At 42.7% G+C, this 13,316-nt stretch overlaps 1 protein-coding gene across 5 annotated transcripts in view; it reads left to right on the top strand.

Moving 5' to 3' along the window:
* Positions 1-11,800, top strand: part of ifrd1 (interferon-related developmental regulator 1) — a 32,036-nt gene extending 20,236 nt beyond the window's left edge. For 2 of the 5 annotated variants that reach the window (XM_070900383.1, XM_070900381.1), the window contains exons 10-12: positions 6,996-7,124; positions 10,826-10,921; positions 11,242-11,800. In XM_070900383.1, the coding sequence (XP_070756484.1) occupies positions 6,996-7,124; positions 10,826-10,921; positions 11,242-11,331 (315 nt within the window). In that variant the 3' untranslated portion in view covers positions 11,332-11,800. The remainder of the gene's footprint in view (positions 1-6,995; positions 7,125-10,825; positions 10,922-11,241) is intronic. The other 3 variants (XM_070900384.1, XM_070900382.1, XM_070900385.1) reach the window with 3 other exon arrangements.
* The last annotated feature ends 1,516 nt before the right edge of the window (positions 11,801-13,316 follow it).

Below are 13,316 nucleotides of genomic sequence, written 5' to 3'. Positions count from 1 at the left end.
GTCTAGTGGTTTTCATGATAACAAAACTTTCTTGCAAAGCTGGATATGGTGCAGTGAGTTAGGTTAGTAGCAATACTTCATATTCTGTGTTCAGCATGGGCACTAATTATGTCTCCAAACAAATTCCTGGGACATTGGAACCGGTTCTGGGGGAGGTGGGGCCAGTACAAACTGGACCGTCTGCACCTGGGCAGGACCGGAACCAATGTTTGCTAGTGCTGTTGTGGAGGGTTTAAACTAATATGGCAGGGGATGGGAATCTATGCAGGGAGACTGATGGAAGTAAAATAGGGGCAGAAGCAAAAGGTAGAAAGGAGATAAGGAAAAGTGGAGGGCAGAGAAATCAAAGGCAAAAATCAAAAAGGGCCACATTACAACATAATTCTAAAAGGACAAAGTGTTTAAAAAAAACAAGCCTGAAGGCTCTGTGTTTCAATGCGAGGAGCATTCGTAATATGGTGGATGAATTAACTACGCAGATAGCTGTTAACGGATATGATGTAATTGGGATTACGGAGACATGGCTCCAGGGTGACCAAGGCTGGGAACTCAACATCCAGGGGTATTCAACATTCAGGAAGGATAGACAGAAAGTGCAGCTACAGCGGGAGAGAAAGCAAAATAGAAGTAGAAAGGAATCAAAAAGTGACGTCACAGCCAATGGGGTAAGTGATTGGCTGGTGATTGGTGAGTAGCTTTTCTTTTTATTTTTATATCAGTAAGTGAACTGTAACATTGTTATTACCAATTTAAGGGTTAAGGCATGGCAGGAGAGCTCGGTCACGTGATATGCTCCTCCTGTACCATGTGGGAACTCGGGGACACTTCCGGTGTCCCTGGGGACTACGTGTGTGGGAAGTGTATCCGCCTCGAGCTCCTGACGGTCCGCGTTGCGGAATTGGAGCTGAGGGTGGATTCACTCTGGAGCATCCACGATGCTGAGAATGACGTGAGTATCACGTGTAGTGAGTTGGTCTTGCCGCAGGAGAAGGGTCCACAGCCAGATAGGGAATGGAAGACCAGCAGGAAGAGCAGTGCAAGAAAGGTAGTGCAGGGGTCCCCTGTGGTCATCCCCCTGCAAAACGGATACACCGCTTTGAGTACTATTGGGGGGGATGGCTCATCAGGGGAGGGCAGCAGCAGCCAAGTTCATGGCACCGTGGCTGGCTCTGCTGCACAGGAGGGCAGGAAAAAGAGTGGGAGCGCGATAGTGATAGGGGATTCAATGGTGAGGGGAATAGATAGGCGTTTCTGCGGCCGCAACCGAGACTCCAGGATGGTATGTTGCCTCCCTGGTGCAAGGGTCAAGGATGTCTCGGAGCGGGTGCAGGACATTCTGAAATGGGAGGGAGAACAGCCAGTTGTCGTGGTGCACATTGGTACCAACGACATAGGTTTTAAAAAAAAGGGATGAGGTCCTACGAAACGAATTTCAGGAGCTAGGAGCTAAATTTAAAAAGTAGGACCTCAAAAGTAGTAATCTCGGGATTGCTACCAGTGCCACGTGCTAGTCAGAGTAGGAATCGCAGGATAGCGCAGATGAATACGTGGCTTGAGCAGTGGTGCAGCAGGGAGGGATTCAAATTCCTGGGGCATTGGAACCGGTTCTGGGGGAGGTGGGACCAGTACAAACCGGACGGTCTGCACCTGGGCAGGACCGGAACCAATGTCCTAGGGGGGGAGTGTTTGCTAGTGCTGTTGGGGAGGAGTTAAACTAATATGGCAGGGGGATGGGAACCAATGCAGGGAGACAGAGGGAGACAAAAAGGAGGCAAAAGCAAAAGACAGAAAGGAGATTAGGAAAAGTGAAGGGCAGAGAAACCCAAGGCAAAGAACAAAAAGGGCCACTGTACAGCAAAATTCTAAAAGGACAAAGGGTGTTAAAAAAACAAGCCTGAAGGCTTTGTGTCTTAATGCAAGGAGTATCCGCAATAAGGTGGATGAATTAACTGTGCAAATAGATGTTAACAAATATGATGTGATTGGGATTACGGAGACGTGGCTCCAGGATGTTCAGGGCTGGGAACTCAACATCCAGGGGTATTCAACATTCAGGAAGGATAGAATAAAAGGAAAAGGAGGTGGGGTAGCATTGCTGGTTAAAGAGGAGATTAATGCAATAGTTAGGAAAGACATTAGCTTGGATGATGTGGAATCTATATGGGTAGAGCTGCAGAACACCAAAGGGCAAAAAACGTTAGTGGGAGTTGTGTACAGACCTCCAAACAGTAGTAGTGATGTTGGGGAGGGCATCAAACAGGAAATTAGGGGTGCATGCAATAAAGGTGCAGCAGTTATAATGGGTGACTTTAATATGCACATAGATTGGGCTAGCCAAACTGGAAGCAATACGGTGGAGGAGGATTTCCTGGAGTGCATAAGGGATGGTTTTCTAGACCAATATGTTGAGGAACCAACTAGGGGGGAGGCCATCTTAGACTGGGTGTTGTGTAATGAGAGAGGATTAATTAGCAATCTCATTGTGCGAGGCCCCTTGGGGAAGAGTGACCATAATATGGTGGAATTCTGCATTAGGATGGAGAATGAAACAGTTAATTCAGAGACCATGGTCCTGAACTTAAAGAAGGGTAACTTTGAAGGTATGAGGCGTGAATTGGCTAGGATAGATTGGCGAATGATACTTAAGGGGTTGACTGTGGATGGGCAATGGCAGACATTTGGAGACTGCATGGATGAATTACAACAATTGTACATTCCTGTCTGGCGTAAAAATAAAAAAGGGAAGGTGGCTCAACCATGGCTATCAAGGGAAATCAGGGATAGTATTAAAGCCAAGGAAGTGGCATACAAATTGGCCAGAAATAGCAGCGAACCCGGGGACTGGGAGAAATTTAGAACTCAGCAGAGGAGGACAAAGGGTTTGATTAGGGCAGGGAAAATGGAGTACGAGAAGAAGCTTGCAGGGAACATTAAGGCGGATTGCAAAAGTTTCTATAGGTATGTACAGAGAAAAAGGTTAGTAAAGACAAACGTAGGTCCCCTGCAGTCAGAATTAGGGGAAGTCATAACGGGGAACAAAGAAATGGCAGACCAATTGAACAAGTACTTTGGTTCAGTATTCACTAAGGAGGACACAAACAACCTTCTGGATATAAAAGGGGTCAGAGGGTCTAGTAAGGAGGAGGAACTGAGGGAAATCTTTATTAGTCGGGAAATTGTGTTGGGGAAATTGATGGGATTGAAGGCCGATAAATCCCCAGGGCCTGATGGTCTGCATCCCAGAGTACTTCGAGAGGCGGCCTTGGAAATAGTGGATGCATTGACAGTCATTTTCCAACATTCCATTGACTCTGGATCAGTTCCTATGGAGTGGAGGGTAGCCAATGTAACCCCACTTTTTAAAAAAGGAGGGAGAGAGAAAGCAGGGAATTATAGACCGGTCAGCCTGACCTCAGTAGTGGGTAAAATGATGGAATCAATTATTAAGGATGTCATAGCAGCGCATTTGGAAAATGGTGACATGATAGGTCCAAGTCAGCATGGATTTGTGAAAGGGAAATCATGCTTGACAAATCTTCTGGAATTTTTTGAGGATGTTTCCAGTAAAGTGGACAAAGGAGAACCAGTTGATGTGGTATATTTGGACTTTCAGAAGGCTTTCGACAAGGTCCCACACAAGAGATTAATGTGCAAAGTTAAAGCACATGGGATTGGGGGTAGTGTGCTGACGTGGATTGAGAACTGGTTGTCAGACAGGAAGCGAAGAGTAGGAGTAAATGGATACTTTTCAGAATGGCAGGCAGTGACTAGTGGGGTACCGCAAGGTTCTGTGCTGGAGCCCCAGCTGTTTGCATTGTACATTAGTGATTTAGACGAGGGGATTAAATGTAGTATCTCCAAATTTGCGGATGACACTAAGTTGGGTGGCAGTGTGAGCTGTGAGGAGGATGCTATGAGGCTGCAGAGTGACTTGGATAGGTTAGGTGAGTGGGCAAATGCATGGCAGATGAAGTATAATGTGGATAAATGTGAGGTTATCCACTTTGGTGGTAAAAACAGAGAGACTGACTATTATCTGAATGGTGACAGATTAGGAAAAGGGAAGGTGCAACGAGACCTGGGTGTCATGGTACATCAGTCATTGAAAGTTGGCATGCAGGTACAGCAGGCGGTTAAGAAAGCAAATGGCATGTTGGCCTTCATAGCGAGGGGATTTGAGTACAGGGGCAGGGAGGTGTTGCTACAATTGTACAGGGCCTTGTTGAGGCCACACCTGGAGTATTGTGTACAGTTTTGGTCTCCTAACTTGAGGAAGGACATTCTTACTATTGAGGGAGTGCAGCGAAGATTCACCAGACTGATTCCCGGGTTGGTGGGACTGACCTATCAAGAAAGACTGGATCAACTGGGCTTGTATTCACTGGAGTTCAGAAGAATGAGAGGGGACCTCATAGAAACGTTTAAAATTCTGCCGGGTTTAGACAGGGTAGATGCAGGAAGAATGTTCCCAATGTTGGGGAAGTCCAGAACCAGGGGTCACAGTCTAAGGATAAGGGGTAAGCCATTTAGGACCGAGATGAGGAGAAACTTCTTCACCCAGAGAGTGGTGAACCTGTGGAATTCACTACCACAGAAAGTAGTTGAGGCCAATTCACTAAATGTATTCAAAAGGGAGTTAGATGAAGTCAGAGGGTCTAGTAAGGAGGAGGAACTGAGGGAAATCTTTATTAGTCGGGAAATTGTGTTGCGGAAATTGATGGGATTGAAGGCCGATAAATCCCTTGGGCCGGATAGTCTGCATCCCAGAGTACTTAAGGAAGTGGCCCTAGAAATAGTGGATGCATTGGTGGTTATTTTCCAACATTCTTTCGACTCTGGATCAGTTCCTATGGATTGAAGGATAGCTAATGGGTAACCCCACTTTTTAAAAAAGGAGGGAGAGAAAACGGGGAATTATAGACTGGTTAGCCTGACATCAGTAGTGGGGAAAATGTTGGCATCAATTATTAAAGATGTAATAGCAGCGCATTTGGAAAGCAGTGACAGGATCGGTCCAAGTCAGCATGGATTTATGAAAGGGAAATCATGCTTGACAGATCTTCTAGAATTTCTTGAGGATGTAACTAGTAGAGTGGACAAGAGTGAACCAGTGGATGTGGTGTATTTGGACTTTCAAAAGGCTTTTGACAAGATCCCATACAAGAGATGAGTGTGCCGTTAACTTTGTGAAAATGGCATCCGTTGTCTGCCTCACCATTGAAATTCATTGAAAGACATGAAACTTTTGTATTTGTGCAGCACATACTAACTTAACTCGCCACATAAAGTTGTCGTGTCCAGTTAAATACCTTTTTAATGTCGTGATAAGTGTTAATTATTGCCAATCAACCTCTGGCACTGAAAATGAACGATTACACATGCTGAGTCTCATTCCTTCAGGTTTTAAATGTTGTAGATTTTAAAAACCTAAAATTAAAAAAAATATATATATATATTTAACTTCCTTTCTGTTTTTTGTGTCTCAATCCCATTTTTATCTTTCCCTCCTTCTTTCTTTATTTCTCTTTCTGTACCTGATTTGACAATGAATTCACCCACTCTAATTTACACTTCCTTCTCAGCCCTTGCTCTGTTAATTTCAGAATCCTTCAATCTGACTGGTGAAAGAGGTACACAGTTGGTTGCCCTGTTCTCTCGGGTCCCAGATGCCCGGTTTCCCTCACTGCAACATTATCAGCTCGCACTTGCAGCAACTTGCCACGCAAAAAAGTAAAAATCTAAACGTGCAAGGCCAAGTCTAACTAATGGCAGATGCTGTTAGGTTCACTCCAAAACCAATTACGACCCATTACTACGTGGCAACATAGCAGCCAAATTTTTTGAACATTCGCTTCTGGATGCATACAATAAAATGAACACTCCAGAAGGTCTCAGTTTTTATGATCTGCATTCTGCTTTACATCAGTGCCTGATTTTTGGCAGTTTGACTAAACCAAGAACAGTGTTGTAAATTAATACTGTAGTATGCTCTTTAGTTGGAAACACAAGCTTTTAAGAGTTACATCAGATACTCTATCAATTATATAGTATATTCTTATCAATGAAGCTGTCCACCCAACCAAAAATTAGTCCAAATATTAATGGGAATGCATTTTTTGAAATGTTTGAAGGATTTAGTGTGTGCTCACTTTTTTAAAAGTTTGTCTAATTGCATAATGTTCTTAGAAAGAATAATTGTTGTTGGAGGAAGTTTTACTTTTTACTTGAATGCAAGTATCCATTGAACATTGATTTGTGTAAATGAAATATTAGATTATTTTCTCGATTCAAGTGGTTGCTTTTTGTATTTGATCTGTACTAAGGGAATTAAGATTTTTTTTTCGTGGCTACTTTGTACAACATTGCAATTGCTCTCTGTTTTTAAGCCACATTGGCTCAGTAAACTGAAGTTTGGTTTTGTTGGTGCACCTAATATCCAAGAACTGTTACAGTAAATAAATAGCGTGAGAACATACTGGCAAGCTGATGCTCCATTTGCTAAATGGTGGAAAAAGTCACGTTCAAAACCACATTGTTGGTGGGAAAAATGTTTAAATAACTAAATTACAGTTCCTGAAATTCTTATTTAACTAACTCTCTTTCTCTTTCTCTCCCGCCCCCCCCCCCCCCCTCCCCAACACTGTACTTCATGTTGACCATTTTCTAACATACTCAAATCTCATTCAGAGCTATCCTGAGGAATCCAGAATGTGACGATGTAGCTGAGAAACTTCCCATTTCTCCCACCATACAAATCAAATACAAAGCAAATGTATGAACTAATGTTCGAGTGGTACAAATGGGGAAATATACGGTGGTTTTGGTTGAAGCTTAAACATCAGTCCTTGCTAGGCAAGTTTGGCATGTTCTGAATCACTGGAGCTATTAATCTTCTGGAGGATCTGGGAATCTGTGCCCTTGAAACCTGCACTGCAACACAAGAGATCCAAAATGTTGTAATAAGCTCCTGAATAGGTTACTTTTGCTTTCCACAGGAGGGAGACTTTGACCCTGAAACTATTACATTTGGTCCTGAATGCATGTATATTGATAGCTGGGTTAAAAAGCGCACCTATGAAACCTTCAAGGAATTGCTTGCATCTGGTATAAGATTCCATCTACAGGTTAGTAGATCTTAATTTAATTCAAGTTTGAGCAATAACGTAACATCATCATCATCATCATAGGCAGTCCCTCGGAGTCGAGGATGACTTGCTTCCACACTAGAAATGAGTTCTCAAGTGACTGAAGAGTCCATTGCTGGACTTACAGTCTCTGTCACAGGTTGGGCAAACGGTGGTTGAAGAGTGGGGTGCCTGGGTTGCCACGCGCTCCTTCCGCTGTCGATGCTTGGCTTCAGTTTGCTCTTGGCGAAGAGACTCTGTGTTCAGCGCCTTCCCGGATGTTTTTTCTCCACTTTGGGCGGTCTTGGGCCAGGGATTCCCAGGTGTTGGTGGGGATGTTACATTTTTTCAAGGAGGCTTTGAGGGTATCCTTGAAGCATCTCCTCTACCCACCTGGGGCTCGCTTGCCAGGCCGGAGCTCCGAGTAGAGCGCTTGTTTTGGGAGTCTCGTGTCAGGCATGCAGGCGATGTGGCCCGTCCAGCGGAGCTGATCGAGCATGGTCAATGCTTCGATGCTGGGGATATTGGCCTGAGTGAGGACACTGCCAATGGATTTGCAGGATCTTGCAAAGGCAACATTTGATGGTATTTCTCCAGTGTTTTGAGGTGCCTGCTGTACATAGTCCATGTCGCTGAGCCATATAAGAGGGTGGGTATCACCACTGCTCTGTAGACCATGAGCTTGGTGCCGGGTTTGAAGTCCTTGTCTTCAAACACTCTCCCTTCCTCAGGCGACCGAAGGCTGCACTGGCACACTGAAGGCGGTGTTGGACCTCATCGTCGATTTCTGCCCTTGTTGACAGTAGACTCCTGAGGTATGGAAAATGGTCCATGTTGTCCAAGGCCTCGTGGTGGATTTTGATAACTGAGGGGGCAGTGCTGTGTGGGGACAGGTTGGTAGAGGATCTTTATCTTACGGATGTTTAGTGTAAGGCCCATGCTCACGTACGATGGCTAGGAGTTCAGCCTCTGAGTGTTGGCAGACGCAGGCGTCGTCTGCATGCTGTAGTTCGAAGACTGAGGATGGAACGACCTTGGATCTGACCTGGAGGTGGCGGAGGTTGAACAGATTCTCGTTTGTCCTGTAATTTAACTCCACTTCAGCGAGGAGCTTGCCGGGGTGAAATAGAACTTTGCAGCAAGGAAGGTCGAAAAGAGCGTTGGTGCCATGACACAGCCTTGCTTGACCCTAGTCCGAATGTGGAATGGGTCTGTGATGGATCCGTTGGTCAAGATCATGGCTTGCATGTCATCGTGGAGCAGGTGGAGAATGGTGATAAACCTTTGGGGGCAGCCGAATCTGAGGAGTTCGCTCCATAATCCCTCATGGTTGACAGTGTCGAAGGCTTTTGTGAGGTCGTTGAAAGGCCCAGCTTTGAGGTCCTCCAAGATGTCTCAAAACAAGTTCCAGCCAATGAATTGCTTTTGAATTGTAGTCACTGTTGTGCAAGACAAACATAGCAGCCAATTTGTATGCAGCAACATGCCACAAACCGCAATGAGGTGATATTTTAATGTTTTGGTGGTGTCGTATGAGGGATAAATGTTGGTCAGGTCACTAGAGAAGCTACCGTGCTCTGCAAATAGTGCCATGGGATCTTTTACATCCACCTGAATAGGGAGACAGGGTCTTGATTTAGCATTGTGAAAGTGTCGCTGACAGTGCAGCACTTCCTCAATACTGCATTGAAATGTCAGCCTAGGTTAAATGCTCAAGTCCTGGCATGCTGTTTGAACCCACTCGGTGTTGATTCTAGCTGGATAATGATCCATTTACTTTACAAATTTAAAAAATATATATATTTTTCAATAAAACTCTTTGAGCAAGGTGGAATGCCACAAGAACTGAGCCTAGTCTACATCGTAACCAGTGTTTTTATTTTGTACTTAGTTCACAATATAAAAATCAGACAAAATGCCAAAGATGGGATAAATTGGGGAATGGAGAAAATCCGAATCCACCATTCCAAAAGAGAAATAGGACAGTTTCCCAACTTGTGTATTTCGGTCAAAAGCGCACAAAATTAATCTTCCACATGCAGACGACAACAATGGGCATTGTCTTTGGTAGGTTGGGTGTATTAGCAGCTGTGCTCACTCACTGAGACCACTTACAGCATTGGTTTCAGAACCTCCTTCAATCCAGTTCCTTGGGTATTCTAAACATTCCTTACCAAAGCTTGCAGAAATAAGACTGACTACCCCAGTTTTCTGAGCTGTTCACTTAGCCCCCATCGCTCTGCCCTTTCCACATTTCCTTTTCTAATTTTCTTTTGCAAATATTTACCCAATTCTCTAACAACTATTCTGTACTCTGCTACCACCGGTGTTTCTGGTAATATATTCCATGTTCTTTTTATTAAAACAAAATTTTCCTAACCTAACCTCCTTTTGATGATTCAAAGTTTATGCCCTCTAGTTACTGACCCTATGGGGACACTACTGTTTATAGCCCTCTGACCAAAAACAACTCACTTCTTTTAACCAACTTGCTATCTATGCTGTCACACTCCTTCTAATAACATGCTTTCATTTTACAAACTGGCCTTTTTTTGTGACACCTTGAAAGTATAGATTACATCGAATGTACAGCACAGAAACAGGCCATTTAGCCCAATTGATCCATGCCGGTGTGTTTATGCTCCACACAAGCCTCCTCCCACCCACTTCATCTAACCCTATCAGCATAACCTTCTGTTCCTTTCTCCCTCATGTTTACCTAGCTTCCCCTTAAATGCATCAAGTGACTAGTTTCACTTTTTTCTTGCACATTTTTAGCTTTGTATTGCAAAGCTTCTACAATTTCCCTATTATTCATCTGCTGGCTCCCCAAAGGCATTGATCCATGCAGGCTATAATTTCTTGGTGCCAGCTGCTCTTTGGAGCTAGCCCAAGTGGTATTAGTGTGATCCCTTAGGAATTGACTAGCTGTGAGTCATTTGAGCATGGCAGACATTGAAATAGAGCTTAATTATGTCCAAGCAGACTTTCCAGTAGGAATCACTGGTTAGCAATCATAAGCTAAGCAAGGAAAAATGAACTTAATTACAAACTAACTATGCTTTTGAGCCATTTGGAGGAGGAAATTCTGTAACCAGGGTGCATTACACTTTATGGAGTAGGAGAAGCTAGGTTTGTCCCAACCCCTAATGCTGATCTCCATTCAGTTGTGAAGCTGTAGATGGCTCCAGGTGGAGGTGTGGCACTCTTTCCCCAGAGCAATGTGACCTAGAACTGCTTGCAGCTGCTTTTAAAGTCTATTTGGCAGAAGCTTCAGATCAGATTGCCTAGTTACTCTTTGGCTGGTGATGGAGTAGAGAGATCCAATAAAAGAAAATGAAAATCTCTCTTTTGAAAGTTTATTTCTCTAAGTGTCCCAGAATGTTCTCTTCCTGAAGTACTTGATTCTATTTATTTTCTATGATGATCAATGAATATTAAGTGGGAAGTTGCATTTTAAAACTTTCAAGGATGATGGATTAGCTTTAGCTTACAAACCAAAGTCTTTTTGACTTACATTATAGTCACTAGGCATACACGCTGCATTGTGAAACTGCTTCTCTGATGGAATGAGGTGAATATAAATTTCCTGAAAAATCCTCCGTACTGATGGTTGCCTAGTGACTTGCTTGCTCAACATGGCCAAACCATTTTGAAAGTAGCTAAAAGCTTTTGATTTAATATGTGTTTTTGTGAAACAGGCCAATGAATTTGTGCGAAGTGTCTTTGAACTTGGCCCACCACTGTTGCTTGATGCTGCTACTCTTAAAGCAACCAAAACTTCTCGGGTTGAACGGGTAAGGCCAAAAAATTGTTTTAACACTAGAAAATTGAACATAAACCTTCCTGTATTCAGAATGTGATTGCAAAAAACCAAATGCACAAAGTCAGTATTTGAAAAAGAGGTTGACTGTGTGCAAATTAAATGTTAGATTATTTTCTGATCAGGTGATTGCCAACATGTGTATTTCCAACTATTTGCCTCTGATCACGAAAAGTACTGCTACTGTTGATTGTCATACATGAGGTGTTAGACTTTTATTTTAGATTATATAGGTTTTAACTGGTGCAGATTTCTTTTCAGTCTTAAGTTTTCTTCATTTGCTCTGTTTTTCAGCACTTTTACAATGCTGCTGTTTGCAAAGCTAGGACAAAGGCCAGGAACAAATTCCGTGACAAGAGAGCAGACATTGGAGAATATATTTAAATTCTTGCCAGAATTTAGGGGGAGGTTTTCTGTGAACCATATGTAACCATTATACTTGATCTTTTTTTAGACATAGTAAATGGAGGAAATATCTCTCTCTCCTCTTCTTCCCAATCCTCCTTCCCATAAAAATGTTTACCTAGTCATGCTTAACTTTCCAATCATTTCTAAATCTCAACTAACCACCTGAAACTGGGTATAATGGTTTCCTCTCTATTTATTTTGTAACTGAATTTTGCACAGATGAGAATGATGCTACTTAATTTGTACATGACTTTAATTGGTGTAAGTAAACTTTTGTAACTCTAGCTTTATTTACAGTTGGTACTATATAATGCTATAATGAAGTGCTGTTCATGTTTAATGTGACCTGATTTTTAAATTTATAAAATGAATATCACGTCCACTTTGTGCTGACCCTGGTGTCTGTTTGATTAATAACTGCATTAAAAAAAAACTGATGGCAAAATATTGTCTCATTAATTTTCTGAAGTTTTCATGAATGTAAATCGAAAAGGAAACTTCAGAAAACAACCCATTAAACGCAGCATTAGAGATACAATTATGTGCACTATCCTTATTGGAAGGTAAATGTTTAAATGTGCGCTCTAAATACAAAATCCATCCCCTTAATTTTCTGGAACCATGTCGAGAATGCATGTTTTATAGTGGACAGGATGTATATCTTTAACCAAGCTCAATGACGTCAGCCATCTTAATATCCCACACAATACTTTTACTTTATTTTTTTATTAAATGCCCCCTGTTCTGTCCCCCACCCAATGTACACAAACATAGCGCAACTCCATTACATCCATCTGCTCTGTACTGGAAAACAAGTTAGTAGCTTTCAAAAGTCTTGTACCTCACATCAATGTACTTTCCTACAACAGAGAAGGACAATAGCAGCAATGTCATGGGAACATCATCACCTCCAAGTCACACTTGAACATATTGTCATTCCTTAATTGTTGCTGGGCCAATATCTTGGAATTCCCGACTGAGCACCATTACCACAAGGAGAAGGTCCACCATCATATCAAAGGAACTAAGGATGGGCAATAAATGTGGCCTTTTCAGCATCTCCAACAACAGAGAACAAAAAAATTTAGTGTTGATAAGTAAGCGGCAACCGGATGAGGAATATTTGATAACTGGAGTATTGCTTCAATCGATAAAGCACTAGGGCTAGAATTTCCATAAAACCCACCACTGCCGGATTGCCACCCAAATTGCACAAAAAAGGAAAAAAATAGTGCCCGGTGAGAAAATTGATGTCTCGCAGATTCTCGCCGGTTAAAAGCGATCCTGGGCAAAATTGGCAGTCCTTAATCAAAATGGACGGTACTTACTCAAATTTAGATCGAGGCTGCGGTTGGGCCTAGGGAGGGGGGAAAAAAACACTTTTTTTTCCCAAGAAATAAAAAACCAGAAAACTTTCTCGACCCTTTTTAACTTAATCGCTGTAAAATAATTTTTTTTTTTAAATTATGAAAAACACTAACTTATCTTTCTTTGCAGGGCTACTTACCTACCGCCCAGCTCCGGCTGATTTTCGTGGGCGTTTTTTAAAATCTTACCTACGGGTCACCGCTGAGCCCAAACTTGGGCGGCAGTGGTTTTTTCGGCGGTGCACGCCGGTGGTCCACTCCCCAGCGATATTTCGGAACTCTGAAATGGAGTGGAAATTTTGGCTGGGTTTTCCGCTAAAAACGAGCAGTACCGCCAAGAAAACCGGCGGAAATGGAGTGGAAATTCTAGCCTATGGTACATTACAACTCCACTCCACAAAGTTTTATGCAAGTTAGATGAAATTGAGATGCCATCTTGACTAATGGCCAACATTTTCAGTGACTACCTACCATTTGAGTCTTCTGTCTGAGGACAGGGAGAGAAGATGAGTGAAGGTTCTAAAATTTCACTATTACAAATATATTCTCATTCTGTTCCAAAGGAGTATCATTTCACAAGGATTCAATGTATTG

The sequence above is a fragment of the Pristiophorus japonicus genome, chromosome 15, assembly GCF_044704955.1.
Source record: "Pristiophorus japonicus isolate sPriJap1 chromosome 15, sPriJap1.hap1, whole genome shotgun sequence".
NCBI lineage: Eukaryota > Metazoa > Chordata > Chondrichthyes > Pristiophoridae > Pristiophorus > Pristiophorus japonicus.
This window is presented reverse-complemented; position numbering and strand designations above follow the sequence as displayed.